The following is a 20,115-nucleotide window of genomic DNA, read 5'->3' as shown; positions in this document are numbered from 1 at the left end:
CCTAAGGTTCATGCCTGTCTTAAGTGCCCTGTGCCCCCCAAAGCCTTAATCCGGCATTGGTAGGGGGTCGAGCCACGAGTAGGAGAGGTGGGGTAAGCCTCAAACAGTCAGAGATGCAAACGTGTGTGATTGTTCTGTCTTTCAAGACTTTGTTTTATTTTTTAATTGTGCATTTGTGTCTTTTAGCAATTTGTATATATTTATTTTGCTTCAAGTCTGATTTGTAATTCCCTGCGACTAGGACTGGGACCAGGACTGGAGAGAGACACATAGATGGCCTGTAGAGACATGAGGGGATAGCCTAGAGTGACACAGGGGAGCCTGGAGCGACATACGGGGGCACCAGTGCCTTACTTTGCCAGGGGCGCTCAGACCCCTAGATACACCCCTGGACCGACCAATCCAACTATTAGGTAATGGTTCTGCACAAACAAATTGTGAATACACAGCAGTCCGCCACCCAACATGCTTGGCCACAGGAACCGATAGTGATGTCATTGTCGGCGGTTCCTGCGGCCAGCATTTCGGTTAGTCAGCGGGTCACCCGTACACACAGGCAGATGTACCAATATTAGAGAAATTGCTTAAATCCTTATATTTGGACTTACTTATAACATAACATACACATACACAGAATACATTTATGTATGGTATTTATGGGAAATGTCGGCATCAGTTTTGGCTATTTCTTTCTATTAGGTACATCCGTTATCCCAGTAGTTATAAAGAATAAAATGAATGGTTAAAAAACAAAATGCTAATGAAAAAAAGAAGGGCGAAATATGTGGAGGGTGTGTAGAAAAAGGTAGAGATAGAAATACATACAAATATTAAAAATCACACCAATGCAAATATGGGAATAATTAAGGTCCCTACACTAGTATATAACGAATCCAGGTTATAAATTCAATATCAACACAAGGTAAAATATATGAGTACATGCAGTAAAGGACAATTAAAAGCTGGTCCTAAGTTGGTATTCCTCAGTCCAGAGCATATGCAAAATCATAAATAAATTATTTGACAACAATAAATACAATGCAGTGTTCACCCCAGAAATTTTTTCCAGCCGGGTGGCATCAAGAAGTAGCCGGGTGGGGACCCCTTGCAATAATAAAATGTTTTAAATTTGAAATAACATTTTATATATAAATTCTCCTCTTCTTATTAGAGGCCCAGTCGTCTGATTATGAAAAAGCTGCAAAGTCTGTAGGATCTGGTCCTATTTATACAGCTCCCAGATACTATCCCCACTTGCAGGCTCCCAAAGTGCCGGGTGGTAGGCTATTTCTTCCCGGGTGGTGCACCCGCAAAAAAATGCCTGGGGAGAACACTGCAATCAGTAGCTGTATTCACATACAGTCATTGTTCAGAATGTGCATATTAAACACTAGGATACACTGGCAAAATTAGAATATTGAGCTCAGCTCTTTTCTGTGACTTTCTTGTCAAACTATTGAGTACTTACAGGTCTCAGACTGCTACTATCTCAGTTTGCGGAATCAAGGGTCCCGTGTCTCCGGAATGTGCGTTTCGCCAATGTGGCTTGTTCACAAGACAGCTCCTTGTGAACCAAACCCAATCAGTGAAACGCGCGTCGCATAGTGTTTACCCAGCTTAACTCACAGCAAGTGAACTACAGTAAACGTTATTACTCCACACTCGCAGATGCTATGTAGCTCTCAGGCCATATTTATGGAAGCAACTTAACTGTACAGTAAGTGAATGGAATACATTGTGCCAGGAGAGACTGCAAACTCTGAAACAGTGTATCTGGCTGAGGAGAACTGCATATAACTGTAGGCGAGACTACTATGAGATCTGCTTACATTTCCTGTACCTACCACACCTCTATGGCCAAATAAGCCCTGCTGCTTTAGAATCTGCCGCCTATCTCAAGCAACCCAAATAAACTTTGCACACTCAGCACTGCATGTACTGTACCTCTTCAATGATGTCAATCTCTGGATCTTCATCGTCACTACTATTGCTGGTTGAATCGTTGGACCCAGAATCATCTTCCTCCAGAGCTTTAAGATCTTCTGTATCAATAATCCCTAGAAACTCATTCTCATCGACCTCTTTCACAACGCATAGCTCTTCATCAGAGGAAGTGTCTCCCGTCCCATCTACCTGAATTATGTCACTGAGAGATGCCAGTTTCTCCACTGTAGGCACCTAGGATATAAAACACGACATATGCTTTGTTTGCTATATGCAATTGCTTATTTAGTTGTTAAAGGGCAAGTCACAAACACCTTGGGGGTCGATCCAATTAGGTGCGAATTGCCGTTGGAACAGCATAGAAACACCGGAAACTGCACAGCAACTGGCCCCTCCCCTCGCGACCCGATTTCACACCGGACCCAAACAGAAATGTACAAGTCCGGTGGTACTGTAAGTGCTGCATACAGACACACTTACTTGCAGGTGCAAGGATCTTAAACCTAATTTGATTTACTCCTTTGCATATGACAAATATAGAAGTTAAAATGTAAGGTAAGTTGTAATAGCGCATTTGACTCTCAGACTTAACTAACAATGGCTAAAAGTGGTGGAAGAACAGGCAAAACACCCAAAATTATAACATTACCATATCAGGTACGCAGACCATCTTCTGTTTGATACATAGAAAAAAATTTGACTCGGCACCATCAACTACAAACAGGAACAGCGAACATTAGAAATTACTATATTGTACCACAAGTCAGGTGGCGGTTGGGATTTCTCCAACACAGGTTTTAAAATTACATATATGCGTCAATCTGTGGTCTGGGCAATTCCTGATGAACGGAGACTAGATGCCTTATACACAGGGCCGGATTAAGCCTTCAGGGGCCCCAGGGCACTTATGATAAGGGGGCCCACCCCCACTCCTCTGGACCTTCCCCTTGTCAGCACAACCCCACTACTCACCCGGCCCGCCGCCTACATGTAAATTAATTAAATTATTAGGGGGGGGAGTTTAATAGCAATTAAAGTTAGATTAAAAGCCGTCTTGCTGTAACCTATATACAGTGCATTAAATACCGTAACAGCATACAGAAAACTGTGACTAGGGAGAGGCAGTGGGTGTTTAATGTTTTCACATTTCACCATCCACAGACGCATCCCATAGGGTCTGTGCGCAAGCTCCCCTGCTGCTGTTTGTTCTCCCTCCTCGTCACACTTACAATGCCCCCCCTCCCCCCCAAATCCCCAGGCTGCACATTAACAGAGAGCCCTGTCTGCTGGCACTGGCCCTCCTAAATCTGACCGCGGTCCGCTGCTGGTGCTGGCTTCCTGTTTGTCTGTCTCAGCACTTCTGCTGTCATTTGCTGAGGGTGGAGCTGCCTGATGACTCCTCAGAATTGGTGTTAATAAGATCATTAGAATATATCCCAATTGATCATCATTAGATTGATTGCAAAGGATAGCATTTCCAGAAATCTGTCCACATTTGAAGAGACCGGTTACCACATAATAATATAATCTCCATGCTTTATAACATGATTTAGGCTTTGAAATAAAACTAAAAATGAATATAAATGGGCCAGTTTGGGTAAGCTACCAGATGCTTGTCCGCAATTAGGTTACAGGCAGTATTTTAGGGGAGATGTATCAAGCCTTGGAGAGAGATAAAGTGGAGTAGTTGCCCCAAGCAAATAATCAGCTTCTGTCATTTTAAAGACTGTGGTAGATAGATGACATTTAGAATCTGATTGGTTGGCAAGTTCAACTTCTCCACATTATTTATTTCCAAGGCTTGATACATCTCTCCCTTTGTGTCTAAAAGCCTCGAGTACAAGTTAGACTTTTCCTGTTGGGAACATTGTAGAAATGTTTGGTTTCTCCTTCCCATCTAGTGGACTTGCCATAAAACTACTATTTATTGGAATTAAGTTATCAGATAACCTGAAAGAGCGCCGGTGTTACCAAATTCATGCATAAAATAACTGATCAGAGCTGGGTTAGACAGGATACTCAACTGCAGCAAACCCCGTTAACCACAGGCGGCCATTGGCCCGATTCAGAGGGTGCACGCAGTCACCACCGCAATGGTTTCATTATCCACAACCGTATCTGTGTCTTTTTATGCAAATGTCTCAACCAATTCTCAACCTACAGAGACGCCCACTGGCAGCAGAGCTGTGACATCATGGCACATATGCAGACGCACCATTGTAGCATCCTTGGCAGGTGTAATTACGCTGTCTGAACATGGCCTCCTGTGTCGGTGCAACTGCATCTTTAGAAGCAGTTGCTGACTGCAATATGCCTGCGTCCGGCTAGACGCCACCATTATCTCCCGGGATTGCCCATTGAAAGACCATCTCTCCATGTAATTTCAATCTGCGTCTCAGAGCGGTAACCATCACAGCGTGACTCATGTGCAGACCCGTAAACATTGGTGGCTTGCGTGCGACTTGCCACTACGGGCTTCTCTGAATCAGGCCCTAAGCCTTCATAGGTACTTGCTTGTTCTCAGTAACTAAACTCAAACTTGTGGCAATTTAACAGGTGCAGTTTACAGGAGACATATACTAGTATAGACATGGATTGACCAAGGTACTGGTGGAGAATTACAGACTGTTGCACCAATGGATACAGCAGATACTGTGCAATACAGGGGATGCCAGTCCACAGCATAGAGTGGCCAAAAGTACTATATGCGATGCATGCAGGATGTAGTACCCCAAGGTGACCAGCAACACAGTTCGGCAGTATAGAGAAAAAGTCACAGACGAGCCAAATGTCGCAGGCGATGGTCGGCGGTATGCAGGAGTAAAAGCAGAGTAGTGGCCAAATGCAAATGGCGTATGCAGGAGGTAATTCCAGGCAGCAGACAAGGTCACAAGTTGGGCTTAGAATACAGCCTAAGCAGGAACACTAGCACGGTGACACTAGTGTGTAAAGGATATAACCAGCAAGGTATTAGAGCTTAGGGCTGCTATGTAAAGCAACTAGTACAAACGAGCATCCAGCCCAGGGTCAGCCCCTAGATTACATATAAATCACGTGACTGCAATGATAAAACCTAAGTGCCAGCTGAGAAAAGACAACCACAACAAAAAGGCAGGTACCGGCTGTTACTAACACCTGGTGTTCTCTCTTGGGTTTTAATAAACTGGCCTCCCAGATCCTTAATGCTCCTACTTGTAAAGCACTAAATAAATGCCGCTATTTCATTGTAAAATATGGTGTGGCAGCCACGGAGAGAGTCTCCCAATACCTAAATATGGGGCGACGTGGAGTTTGGTTTCAGTTCAGACAAATCTCACATGATGGGGGGTTATGTACAGTTTCAAACCTTGGACAGAGATAAAGTAGAGAGAGAGGAAGTACCAACCTATCAGCTCATGTTACATTACAGGCTGTGTTTAAAAAAATGTCAGTTAGGAGCTGATAAGTTGGTACTTGATCTCACTCCAAGGGGTAGATTTACTAAAGCTTCTAAAACAGATAAGTGGTGGTGTTGCCAATAACAACCAATCAGATGCTAGCATTTATCTATTACATTCTAGAAAATGATAGACAGATTCTGATTGGTTGCTAAGGGGAATACTTCCACTTGTCTGTTTTAGAAGCATTATTAAATCTACCCCCAAGCTTTGATACATCACCCCCGATATGAGAGATGTCACTCTTCCATGGGCTTTCAGAATTATCCCATCCCAAACACGGCTTCCCCTACTTTCACTCTCCTCATGACCTTCTACTCAAACTATATAGATGTACTGTAATATCTTGTAAAATTTATACAACTATGCTTTCCTGGTAAATGTTCATATCCTGTATTGTAATTTTATTTCTCATCTAAACTGAAATAAACAAACCTAATTTGAGTTACACCTGCTGTGATATCACTGGCAATATTCCTGTATACAGTATTACCTCACCAAGCAGCACAGGAGTATTTCTATTACATAGTGACTGCAAATGAACCATTTTGCCCCACAGCTCCCTACATGTTACAGAATATAAAAAAATACATGCACAAAGTACTTTTAAAGTATGGATCATGGTAACGATGAAACTGGATGAAAAAAGTGAAAAATAGTTTACCAAATACAAGTGTTCTTACAATAATATAAATTACAAGAGACATTATCGTCCCAGGAGATCTGACCGGCAGATAAGTGATAAGAGGGGAGATGTATCAAGCCATGGAGAGAAAGTGGAGAAGTGGGCCAATGTAACCAATCAGCTTCTGTCATTTTATACTGTACTAGATAAATGACAGGTCCGGATTGGTTGTTCTGGACAACTTCGCCACTTTCTCTCTCCAAGGTTTGATACATCTACCCCATGATATCGAATCACATGCGTACTGCGACTGTGATGTATGAGAGTATGAGAGTGAACTCCTTATAAAGTGGGTAATGACCTGTATTAAATATCCATTGGATTAATCAGGGCTCCTTATCCGCAAGCTATTTCTCACAAGCAGCCAAACATCTGCAGGATCCAAAGCAAAATGACGAGAGCCCCGAGACGTGTAACATCAAATGTAATAATATTACAACATTTTCTAATATCACTGTTAACTTTGTCAAGAGCTTAACAGTCTGTACCTGACTGCCTTAGAACGGGCAGCCTATTGCTTCCCTTAACAGATGTAATCCACTATTGCACAAGTTATGAAAGAATAGATACATGGTGCAGAGTTCAATATCAAGCCGTATAGAGGAGGAGTGTTTAGTAGCCGCCATCCCTATCAGTGCATGCTTGTACAAGTCCAAGCCCTGGTGCAAAAGAGACACTGGAAAGCAGGCCTACTGCATCTTTGTGTAGACATTTCACATAGTCCACAGATGTCTGTATGCTCTTGTTGAACTTGGGGTCTGATTCACTACCGATCGCAACCAGCGATTACGCACGCAGTCTCACTGCGATAGTATGCTAATCCATTGCGATAGCTATGCCCTTGCAGCACAACATAAGGATGCCCACTTTACCTTACACATCTGTAATGTTTAGCAAGACTGCGGAACCATTGGTAACATGGAGTACCATTGCAGCCTCACGCACACTTGCACCAGCTCTGACCTTACTCAGTTTTCCAACAATGCAGCACAGCTCTTGTAGTTGCATGCGCTGCGCAAAAACATGCAAGATCCATCCAAAAAATGTACCTGCGTTCAACTCTGTTCTGTACTCTATGTGTATACAGATGTGTCCACATACATCTCAATTCCTTGCGCGTTAAACAGCCCTTCTAGTCCCAATATGCAGCTGGAAGTGCTGAGCGACTTTTCCTGCAACTTATTCCCTTCAAATAGCAAGCAAAATGCTACGCAGTGTTTCACATGCAGTCACGCACAGCTGCACATAGAATATAGGTATGCCGCATATCATCAGAAGAACCTGTGTGCGCGTCCTATTTGCATTGCTTTGCAAATAAGATGCATTCGAAGGCAAAATGTCGCACGAAAAGACGCTCAGCGCTACCGAGTTGCATGGTGCTCATGCGTTATGCTTAACACTACTTGTAGCGCACGGAGGTGAGTTGTACAGCTGTGCCTCTTGCATCTTTGCCGATCGCACTACAAACGGGCGCACACATCGCGCCATTCGATTAGCTGCGGCCGGGTGCGCTACGCCACATGCTGCAATCGCACCATGCAATCCTATGGGTCACGGGTGCGAATGCAGCACGTGTACCCGCTCGCAGGTACACCTCTCGCACCATACGTGGTGCGATTTGCCGCAAAAGTGGCAAAGATGCAAGAGGGCTCATCTGTATGTGGCAGGGCTCAACAAATCCCTGTCGCCAGGTCGACCAAGATTTTAGTCCTGGCGACTAGGTTTTACAAGAGCCAAGTACAGTACAAGCAAAGCGAATTGTTATAAAAAAAAAAAAAAAAAAAAAAAGAAAAAAGCGCTCCTCCGGAGATGGATACAGGAATAGGTGAGGCATGCCTGTCACAGGAGGAGGAGTGTGCACCAGCCACATTCAGTGTGGCTCCGCCTCCTCCCTCCTGCAAGGCAGTGTGTGTGTGGTGAAGGAGAAGTCACCAGAGTCACCTCAGCCTCACCATGTAGTGGGACAGACAGACGGACAGACCAACCGACCGTCTCACGGGCCATGGCACCGCGCTGTGACTGTCCGCCAGAAGCTCACCCGGCCTGACTGTGCTGCTGCAGGACTGCGGTCCTCCGCCAGAGGCTTCAGGACTGAAGAAGTAGTTCGCCCGCTGCAGGATGGTGCTGGGGCCGCAGCGGCTCCCCGGACTCACATCCGCGGGATCAACTTTGACAGGGAGCCCATGCAGACCCAGTCCAACCTGGAAGAGGGCTCCGGCTTTTAAAGTAAGTGGCTGATACCCCTCCTAGCTCGAACAGTGTGGGGTAGATAAGCCTGCAACCCCTACAGCCTGGGGCTTCTACAGTGCATGCTGGTACTTGTAGTTCCCCTACTAGTTTCCTCAGCCTGTTGCATTGACTATAAGGGTGAAGTCCCTATGTTTGTATGAGGGAGCCTGCCATTAGCTCCACTGCAGGTTTGCAGCAGGGTGAGTTGTGTTGCAGCTTAGGGGAGAGCATTATTATATTAGGTACTCTGTGTTGTGGGTATTGGTATCAGTACAGGGGTCTGTATGTGTGCCACCCATCAGTAATTGCCCCCCCATATATGTGCCAACCGCCAATAACTGCCCTCCCAGCTGTATATGTGGTAATCACCAATAACTGCCCCTCTGCCCTGTCATCTGTCAGTGGTGCTATGAATGGAGAGGCCTGGCATCATTCTGGAGGAGGGGATAATAGGGACCATCTTGCCAACCACAGTTTTGTATGAGACCTACCATCCAGCTAACCCAAAGTGTAATCTCCATATATGTAAAGGACTCTGCAATAAGTTCTCCCATAAAAGGAGATGTCTTAGATGTGCTAGAGTCAGTCCAACGGTAGGCAGCGTGAGGCACTCCAGCTGATATGGTGCTACACTTCCCAGCATGCCCTAGCAAAAAAATTGTTGCAGGACATGCTGGTATGTGTAGTTCCACAGCAGCCAGAGGGCCGCACGTTTGCTATCCCTGTAGCTAGTCAGTGCTACATAGATCAACCTTTGAACCAGGTAAGTGCTATGTGCAGTGTTGTGAAAGGACTTCACAACACTGAATTTGGGGTATACTGTGTGGCATAACATTAACTAGGGACAGGTATGGGCATGTGATAGAAACTGACGACCATTGAAGAAGCATGTTTGGTGGCCTGATGCCATACAGGGAGATGCAGTGGTGGTTTATCTAAGTTTTCATATATTTGGTCGCAGACGATGGTCTGGCTCGTAAACTTTTAAGCTGGCTCCTAGATTTTACAAAAATTTGTCGAGCCCTGGTATGTGGACACATCTGTAGGACCATTCTTCAGCTTACATTATTGTTAGAACTATCAGTGTATCAGTGCATTTTATAGGCCTTAAGCATGAACATTAGGTGCTTACAGTTAATGCCCAGATGTACAATGCATTATAGTGAATGATAATAACGTAGACCATTTAATCAATATGAATAATTATAGTCGTTTGCTTAAAGCGGAATCACCTCTGAGACAAATTCCATACATTCACTTTAAGTGGAAATTTTTATCAATGCAATACTGTACAGTTGCTGACCAATAGTTTAGATGTCTGTCACAGCCTGCAGATGGTTACAGCAGCTACAGTACAGTATACAGTACTAGGGAAGCTATTTTACCAGTAACAATACGAAAACCTTCATTTTATAAACATGTACCTAACCGCACCTTATATGATATGCAAATCGGCAACCGTTTTCTATCTAGGCCAAAAATGTAGGTTTAATAAAATGGAAAAATGTACACATTTCAAAAACATTACCTCTGCGTATATTTTCAAATGTTTTGTTTCTTACTCCCTGTTTACTCCCTGTTTAATAAGTACAGTACCTAATTTTCCCATAGTGAACTGTATAATACTTATACTGGTTCTCAAATAGAGACCCTCACAGGCCTAAGCAATAGGTTCCAGTAACAAGATTTTAATAAATAAAGCATATAAAAATTCTCACAGACCCACAAAAAGCCAAAACAAAATTAAAATCAATATTATTGCAGCCTAATTTTTAAAAAGCTTCTAAAAAAAAAAAAGTCTGCACCAGAGAATATACTTGGCTCAGCACACAAACATAAACAAGATACAGTATGTTTTGTTTGGCGAAAAAATTTTCTACATTCATGTCAATGTAATATTGTAGCAGACATAATAATGCAACAAACTTAAGACCTGATTCATTATGGATCGCAACCGCGATTGCAATATCGATTACGCACGCAGTTTCACTGCGATTGTATGCTAATCCACTGCAATCACTATGCCCTTGCAGCACAACATAAGGATGCCCACTTTACCTTATACACATCGGTAATCCTTAGCAAGACTGCGATACCATCGGAAACAACGAGTACCATCGCAGCCTCACGCACACTTGCACAAGCTCTGACCTTGCTCAGGAATTGCTAACCTCAATGCACGATGTGTGTCCTCAGGCTGCGTAAGGCATCGCAGTGGATAATTTATGCACGCCAATGCAACAGCGTTCAAACGCACTGGCACGCCCGCATTTCGCCGACCACTCTCCTTGCGCCACCCCCAAACGGTCACTTCCTGTCAATCACTCTGCGAAAGGTCTGCATAGTCACTGCGATCACAATTCCGATCGCAGTGGCTGGTTCTTGCACTGCGATACAGACGCATGTTCAGAATGCAACAATCAGCCGATTGCGTGCGTAAATGCAGTCGCGATCCGTAATAAATCAGGCCCTTAACTTAATAATCTGCTTAGGTCTGCCCCATCTCCTACATGCACAGTGCATGGAGCAGGGGATGGGATGGAGTGGGCAGATACAGAACAGTGGAAAGAGAGGGGGGTTGAGACAGATTGGGGTGGACACAGGGAGGCCGATCACTTATGGCACTGATCGGCTCACATTGTAAAAGGGGAGGTTTAATACAGTAGCCGTATTTGAAAGCCACAGAGTCAACAAAGTGTAATTGTCTTGCTGCACAGACACCCTATCAACAGATGTGTCCTTATGTGCGACGGATTCTCTAAATCTGTATGCGATGTGCTACAATCTAGCGGCCGCAGCTTTTTTTCATTCCAAGTTCCATTGTGGTTCATATAGAGACTCAGTCGCACTCAGATATACAAGTGTCACATATAATAAAAAGAGATTATGATTTTTTTAACAACAGAAAATCCTATGGTTCCAACCCTATATTTGTTACCCAAGATCCACAAAGATGAGACTAACCCACACGGAAAACCAATTGTTTCCAGGATGGGTAGTCTCTCTGAAAAAGACAGGAGATTTTTAGATTCTCATCTAATGAATTATGGCCCTCATTCAGAGCCGTACGCTCTGAGCAGAGCGCACGCTCTGAATGAGGGCCGGGCTCCATTTTCATGGAGCGTCCTCCTGGACGCTCGTATAGCTGTGGGTCACCACCCACAGGCTATACGAGCGTGCATTGTGATGGTCGCGACCATCGAATTTGCGAGCCGGAGCCTGCGGTTGAGGTTTTCAACCGCAAGCTCCGGAGTGATTTTGGCTCTATCAGCTCCCTCCGTCGTGCGCATGCTCAGTCCATAACATCGACCCACTTGCGAGCGGACAGCCGCTCGTGAGTGGGTCTGAATCAGGCCCTATGTCTTTGGGCTACCATCATTTACAAGAGATACATCTGATGTATTAAGCAAAATCCAAGACATTTTCCTAATGACCATACATGGCTGATCACATGTGATGTAGAAAGTCTCTACACGAGTATCAGACATGAGTATGGGATTAAGGCAGTACAATATTTTCTAAGCATGGATCAAGACAATGATTTCAACGACATCCTTCTCTCACTACTACGATTCGTACTCCCCAAAAATTACTTTTGTGTGTAACAACAGTAACTTCTATCTCCAGTTAAGAGATACTGCGATGGAGACCACGTGTGCCCCCACATATGCTCTACCTGGGGTGGTGGGAGAGGGAGTGCGTTTTTAATGAGGCAAACGATATCTACACGAAACACATCATTCTTTGGCTAAGATATATCGACGACCTCCTGATTATCTGGGAGGGAGAAGTGGAGTATTTTGTGGAAGTCCTGACCAAATTAAACTCGAACAACCATAACTTGAAGTTAACTTATGAGGCAAGTAAAGAGAGAATCAACTTTTTGGATGTTTCACTTACTAATGATGGAGATGAACATATATCATCAGATCTATTTTGCAAAAAAAATCCACTAATAGTATCTTACATAACAAGAGCTCACACTTACCTCCGGTGCCGAGAGGGTTGCCTAAGGACGAATTTCTACGCATAAAGCGGAATTGTTCAGAAGATCATACACAGTAATAGGATTATTAAACAAGCTTATAAGGATACCAACATGTATACCAGAGATCAATTGCTAATATCCAAAGTAAAGGAGAACGAGCAAGAATGTGTTAGATTCGTAAGAGCATTCTGTCACGAATGGATACTTATACAGGGAAATTTACACAAACACCTTGATATACTACACACAGATCAAGACTTAGCTAAAATCCTTGGAGATAGAGGGGGTCATTCAGACCCGCTCGTGAGCGGCAGTACGCTCGCAAGCGGGTCGATGTCCCCCACTGCGCATGTGCACAACGGAGGGAGCTCCGTCGTGCGCATGCGCGAGACCCGGAGAGCGACGGGCTCTCCATCGCTCCGGGTCTCGCACCAAAGGGGGCGTGCTGTCAATGTTGATTGACAGCACGCCCCCTTTGGTGGGCGTGCCTGCCAGACGGAGGCATTCCCATGGGAACGCCTACCGTCTCAAGCCGGCCCCACTGACATCACAAGTGATGTCAGTGAGAGTGATTTTGGCTCTGATAGAGCCAAAATCACTCCAGGGCTTGCGGCAGCGTGACCCTACCGCAGGGTCTCTGTCGCAAGCCCGATGGTCGCGATGGTCAAGACCATCGCGACCATCATCATGGACGCTCGCATAAGCTGTGGGTGGTAACCCACAGCTATGCGAGCGTCCATGAGGACACTCCTAAAACAGGTAGGAGGGCCCTGATTCAGAGCGAGCGCTCTGGTCAGAGCGTTCAGCTCTGAATCAGGCCCAGAATCCAAATAAGTTGGAGACGAACCAAAAATCTAATCTAAAGGATATTTTAGTTCGAAGCCATCTTGAAACACCAAAGAAGCCTTTATATTTCAAAAAAGGCTCAAGGAAGTGTGGAACTTGCAATGCCTGTTTGGTCATGGTAACCACAGAAACTTACTGTGATAGGTAGGTTTGTATTTATTACACACTTTTGAACAATTTTGCCCTGACACGTATTTGCGTATCACTATCTGAGACCACCCTAGTGGTTTCCTTAACTAAAATGTAGTTTACCTAATTATTTTTGATTTACACCTCCAATATTCAGTATACACAATATTACATATTTTTATCACATACCTTTCATCACATCTTCATGACTGGGATATTGGAATTATTGAATTATTTATTACTTAGGATTTATCTTATGATTTATATAGGATTTCACTGTGTCTTTTAGTTTTTGAGATATTTAGGTTTGTATTTCCAATTATCCAAAATCCATTTAATTAATAACTATTTATGGATAACATATATATCAATTATATTATAATATTCATGACACTCAAATAATATGTATGAGCATTCACAACACTATAAGTCTATATTTGAGTGATTACTATTATTATAAATATTAATATACTTATTTTCACTTCTTTGACAGATATTTTTTTGTTACAGTATCATATGGTTTTGTCATATGAAACCACATATAGATAGAACAATCACTATACTACCATATCATTAAGAGACAATGTGAGATGTATATTTATATTGGTTAGCTATTGATAATAAATGATAGAATACATTGATTATGGGTATTTGATTTTACTGGTCTGGTGAAAATGAAGGGTAATCCATGATTAGGTCATCTGTTACCTAAACCTTAATAGACCCATATATCTAACCTTACACAGCTGTCACGTGACCAGAACGGCTGAACTTATCTATTTTTCTATTGAATACTGGATTGCCCATATGAATGGAACCTAATTTTCTTAACATCTTGTCATGAAAACCAATATATGTATACATTTATTTCGAATAGAATCCCCGCTGTACGGATAATATCGTACATGGATCAGTGATCGACTATTTTAGTATACTCAAGGTGCTCTGGTTCCTATTAGGTAACCTTAGATAGACGTCATCGCTCCTTCGATTCAGTAACACCAGTCAATCACAAGAGACTTGAAGGTACTATCCTATGCAGGTAAATCCTGCGGCTAATTGAATCTGCCCCATAAGGTTATTAAGCATACAGTTGTATAAACAGTCATTCCCCATTGCGAGTGGGACACACAAACGAGATACATAAACAGAACGCCAGATAAACTTTATTGTGACATAGAATGGGGATGTAAATGCGCCGACCTTTTAATCACATTTCTTTACTTTGTGACACACTTCTATAATTTTGTAATCTATTTTCGCAGTTTTTTAGATTGTGATATTAAATGTTGAACAGTAAAAGTTATTTAACATTTATATGTAAATATACTGTGCACCACAAGGGACAATTCAGTTTCCTTTTGCCTTTTTGAGATTGTACTATAGATGTCCGTGGTAGTACCCCTCACTTGTGAATTGGATTTTTGAAAAATAAGTTGTGAGGGTCTCTGTTCTCTTCATCTAGAGTAAATAAGATATCTTGTGCGACTGTACATATATATGTTCTCCACATATAACATTAACAGCACAGTCTGCTGGTGCGTCCTAGTCGCATCACATTGCGACTTAGACACATTTTCGTCTGAGAAAAGATGCACGTGACCTGGCGGGTCACTCACACCAGGCAAGACACCCTGCGTGGCGTATTGAGGCTAGATGTATGAGGACACATATGTATGTATGTATGTATTAGAAATGGAATTCTAAAAGATAATAAAATGCTAATGTTGAAGGCTCACAAAAAGCAACCAGGTACAGTTAATAGTTCAGATGGGATATACAGAACCATGTACAGCCATGGCCAAAAGTTTTGAGAATGGCACAAGTATTGGTTTTCATAGTCTGCAGCTTCAGTGTTTATGATGGCAATTTGCATATACTCCAGAATGTCAGGAAGAGTGATCAGATGAATTGCAATTAATTGCAAAGCCCCTCTTTGCCATGACAATGAACTTAATCTCAAATACATTTCCACTGCATTTCAGCCTTGCCACAAAAGGACCAGCTAACATGTCAGTGATTCTCACGTTATACACAGGTGAGAATGTTGACACGGACAAGGCTGGAGATCACTCTGTCATGCTGATTGAGTTAGAATAACAGAATGGAAGCTTTAAAAGGAGGGTGGAGCTTGAAATCATTGTTCTTCCTCTGTTAACCATGGTTACCTGCAAGGAAACACGTGCGGTCATCATTGCTTTGCATAAAAAGGGACTTCACAGGCAAGGATAATGCTGCTAGTAAGATTGCACCTAAATCAACCATTTATCGGATCATCAAGAACTTCAAGGAGAGATGTTCAATAGAGGGCACCCAAGAACGTCCAACAAGTGCCAGGACCATCTCCTTAAGTTGATTCAGCTGCTGGATTGGGGTACCACCAGTGCAGAGCTTGCCCAGGAATAGCAGGCAGATGCGAGTGCATATTCACACACAGTGAGGCAAAGACTTTTGGAGGATGGTCTGGTGTCAAGAAGGGCAGCAAAGAAGCCACTTTTCTCCAGGAAAAACATCAGGGACAGACTGATATTCGGCAAAAGGTACAGGGATTGGACTGCTGAGGACTGGGGTAAAGTTATTTTCTCTGATGAATCCCCTTTCCGATCATTTGGGGCATCTGGAAGAATGCTCGTTCGGAAAAGGAAAGGGGAGCGCTACCATCAGTCCTGTGTCATGCCAACAGTAAAGCATCCTGGGACCATTCATGTGTGGGGTTGCTTCTCAGTCAAGGGAGTGGGTTCACTCATAATTTTGCCTAAGAATACAGCCATGAATAAAGAATGGTAACAAAACATCCTCCAAGAGCAACTTCTCCCAACCATCCAAGAACAGTTTAGTGATGAACAATGCCTTTTCCAGCATGATGGAGCTCCTTGCCATAAGGCAAAAGTGATAACTAAGTGGTTTGGGGAACAAAACATCTAAATTTTGGGTCCATGGCCAGGAAACTCCCCAGACCTTAATCCCATTGAGAACTTGTGATAAATCCTCAAGAGGTGGGTGGACAAACAAAAACCCACAAATGCTGACAAACTCCAAGCATTGATTAGGCAAGAATGGGCGGCCATCAGTCAGTATGTGGCCCAGAAATTGATTGACAGCATGTCAGGGCGAATTGCAGAGGTTTTGAAAAAGAAGGTTCAACACTGCAAATAGTGACTCTTTGCATAAACTTAATGTAATTGTATATAAAAGCCTTTGACACTTATGAAATGCTTGTAATTTTACTTCAGTATACCATAGTAACATCTGACAAAAAGTTCTAAATACACTGAAGCAGCAAACTTTGTGAAAACCAATACTTGTGTCATTCTCAAAACTTTTGATCATGGCTGTATATAGGTATCACTGCGGAAATGACAGCGCCCCTAGTATGGTAGTTTAGCTGTGGATATTAAGTGAGATTGAGTGTTACAAACTTACCTGCTTTGAATTGCATACTGTATATAAATCTTGGAGATGTTTAATTGGCAAATAACACCATGAGCTATATTCAGAGTGGGGAGGCTTATCTCATTTGCCAAACTTAGAGCTTCACTCCTTACATTAGTGCATCATGTGTGCACCTAAAACTCGTTACTGGTACCGTAAAATTGAACCAGTTTCCATATTAAAAAAAAGTTAGCTGCCGAAAATTATCTAGATCTATCACCATTTCCTCATTCCAAATAAACACTTACCAAATGTATCTCTTCACCGAGTTGTCAACCTCACTACAACTCCAGGACAACTTTTTTACCATATAATTAGAAGACACCCCCCAGACTTTCCTCATACTGTAGTACAAAATATTTTTATCCACTCAAACACTATAAGATGTCACCTTTGTCAAGATCACCTTTAGAGGAAATAATTCAGTAAAATCAACCTAATAACTAGGCTTGCCATATCATCCCTTTAATTCAGGACACGTGAATTACACAGGTTCTGTGGTTGATTAAAACCAGGTGAACTGGAAACTTGAAGTCAGCCACCCACAGAATCTGTGTAATTCATATGTGTCCTGAATTAAATAGATGATATGGCATACCTAATAATAACCCAACACTATGGTTACACAGGCTGTTTATACAGGGTGTTTTGTCGGTCACAGTCCCGACTGCAGAATGCCGGCAAAGGATTTATGATAGGCGTCGAAATACCGACACCCATAATCCAGACGCCGGAATCCAAAACGACGTGTGCCCGAACGAGGTAAGCCCAGGGCGCCCGTCCTATTAGCCGTGGGGGGCTAGGCAACTCCAAGGAGTGGTTAGGGTTAGGCACCCTCCCAGGGAGGGTTAGGTTTAGAGAGCGGTAGGTGAGGGTTAGGGGTTAGGCACCCCCGGGGGAGGTTAGGGTTAGGCACCCCTAAAGGAGGGTAGGTGGCTGAGAGGGGAGGGTTAGATCACTTACCTACTGCTGTAGGGATTTCCTACTGTTCGGCTCACGCTGTAGGGATTTGAACCGCCGGCATTTCAATCCCATTCCGTCCAGACGTACTGGAAAACTGAGTCGAAATGGTTCATATCGGCACGTAACACACAGACAGGATGAATGTGGACAAAACAAATAATGATAGAAAGTCTTGCGCTCCAAAACAATAGTGCTGCAGGTACCGCTGAGATGGTCGCTCCCACCTCTATAGAATCAAATGTCAAACTAAGCACTGCTTGTGACTATCACAAGCAGAGGGATATCCAGGTGAATTGTTGGAGAGGTTTCGTTGCACACATGACCAGCGGGGTCTCAGTATCCAAAACCTGGGAGGTGACTGACATACTGCATATGCGAGTTTGGGTGTGTGCAAATTGACACCCCCCCATTATCTGGTACGCTGCCCTATTTGTCACAATGGTGGATATATGATATATTTTTAACTTGAATAAAACTATACTTCACTATATATACTCTCATATGTTTTGTATGTTCCTATACAGGCCCGCCAAGAGCCACGGGGTGCCCGGGTAACAGGGGGCGTTGCCTAATCGTGGGAGGCGTGACCATGCCACCTTCCCGGAATAAAAAAAAGCTTTGCAGTGCCGCACGCTGGGGAGGGGGGGCGCTCTGAGCTAGGGGCGCCGCGATCAGTGTGATTGCTCCCCCCCCACAGGCATAGGAGACTGCTGTGGATGCTGCTCAGCAACCATGAGCAGTCTCCCACTGCAGCTCAGCACATGGCTGTGTGCTGGGCTGCTGTGAGGGAGGGTGGAGGGGGCAGCGCCGGGCACCTCAGGAAGCCTGGGCCTGGGTAATCTGTACCCGTTCCTATATACTACGGAGAAAAGTTGGAGGTTTGGTCATATCTGAAATTACTATTTAATCCATATCCTCCTTAATATTATATCATGAGAAGCGGAGTGTGAGACCTTCAGGATATTAGTTAGAACTGAACCATATGAACACTACATATAGAGCCTGAAAAATACCTTGGAGGGCGCGTGTAACCGCAAGTACTTTGTTTGAGGATGAATGTGGACGCCTCAGTACATAACACCACTGTCAGAAGCCGGAATACCTACTGACTAGCAATGGCGGCTCCAGAGGCTGGGCTACAGCACAGTCCAAAATTCAAATAGGGGAACCACACCAACTGCCACCCTCACAACCACCCTCACTGGCAGTTGGTGTGGCTCCCCTATTTCAATTTTGGACTGCGCTGCTGACTAGGGTGGCGAACAGCTGGCCTTCACTTCGCGCATACGTGAACAGCTGGCATGGATGCTAATGGCGAACACTTAACACTTGCTATGACTTCCTCATGTTTCTCATAGACCAAGGTATGTCTGTGTCACATTTCACTAAAGTAAGTCAATTACTTTAAAAGTTATTAGAAAAACTTTGGGGCCGATATTGAGTGAAAAACCCTGTATATAACGGTGCTGATTAGTGCCAGATACACAGCATTACCCCAAGCAAAATGTGTCTATGGTCACATTGGGGGTGATTCAATTCAAAGTGAGGTGAATAGCACCAGGAAGTTGATCACGGACTATTCAATCACATCACCTCACAGTTTAGTCCGACCATAAAAACTTAAGTCGGAGAATGGCGGTTCTCGACTTAATCCTGGGTGTTTATTCGCGAGAGCCGGCATTCTCAGACTAACGTTTCCTGGCGTGAGGCTGTTAGTGCCGGCAAACGGCCTCGCGGCCGGCACTTTAGTCTGATTTCAGGAGAGTGCGTGAAGAAATCCTTTAATCAACCTAGCAGATTATCGGTGAATCAGGCAAATAATATGAGATATGGTAAGAACTTACCCTTGTTATCTCTATTTCTACGAAGTCCATAGGGTTCCACAGGATACCTTGGGGTATAGGCGATGGCGGAAGACATCCAGGCACCACAGAGTTAAATTTTCAGCCTCCCAGGATGCACTGGGGTCCCTCTCCTATACCCCGCCCCCGAGCCTCAGGCCACTCAGTTTCGTAACAAGCCATAGGCCGGAGCAGGAGCAAAAAAGAGAGAGAAGACAGTCTGGAACACACAAGAATCACATTCTCACCAGAAGGAGACGGAGAAACCGGTGACCAGATCAAAGCCCATCTGCAGTACAGGTGCGACAGGGCGGGAGTCCTGTGGAACCCTATGGACTTCGTAGAAATAGAGATAACAAGGGTAAGTTCTTACCATATCTCATATTTTCTACTTCAGGGTCCATAGGGTATCCACAGGATACCTTGGGGATGTCCCAAAGCAGTATCCTTTAAGGGCGGGGACGCTCCTGTGCTGTAAGGAGAATCCGCCGCCGAAAGGAAGCATCCTGAGAGGCGAAGGTATCAAAAGCATAATACCTTACCAAAAATATGGACAGATGACCACGTGGCTGCCAAGCACCGCTGAAGCGCCACGTCGAGCTGTCCACGAAGGACCCACAG

At 43.9% G+C, this 20,115-nt stretch overlaps 1 protein-coding gene across 1 annotated transcript in view; it reads right to left on the bottom strand.

The window, feature by feature from the left end:
• GTF2A1L (general transcription factor IIA subunit 1 like) overlaps nucleotides 1-20,115 on the bottom strand; it is a 110,767-nt gene that overhangs the window by 18,401 nt on the left and 72,251 nt on the right. The window contains exon 7 of the mRNA XM_088450733.1: nucleotides 1,945-2,178. Within this exon, the coding sequence (XP_088306859.1) occupies nucleotides 1,945-2,178 (234 nt within the window). The remainder of the gene's footprint in view (nucleotides 1-1,944; nucleotides 2,179-20,115) is intronic.

Source organism: Taudactylus pleione, unplaced genomic scaffold (assembly GCF_031769625.1).
Source record: "Taudactylus pleione unplaced genomic scaffold, aTauple2 ptg000522l, whole genome shotgun sequence".
Lineage (NCBI taxonomy): Eukaryota > Metazoa > Chordata > Amphibia > Anura > Myobatrachidae > Taudactylus > Taudactylus pleione.
Note: the sequence above shows the minus strand (reverse complement) of the source record. Positions and strands in the feature narration are given on the sequence as shown.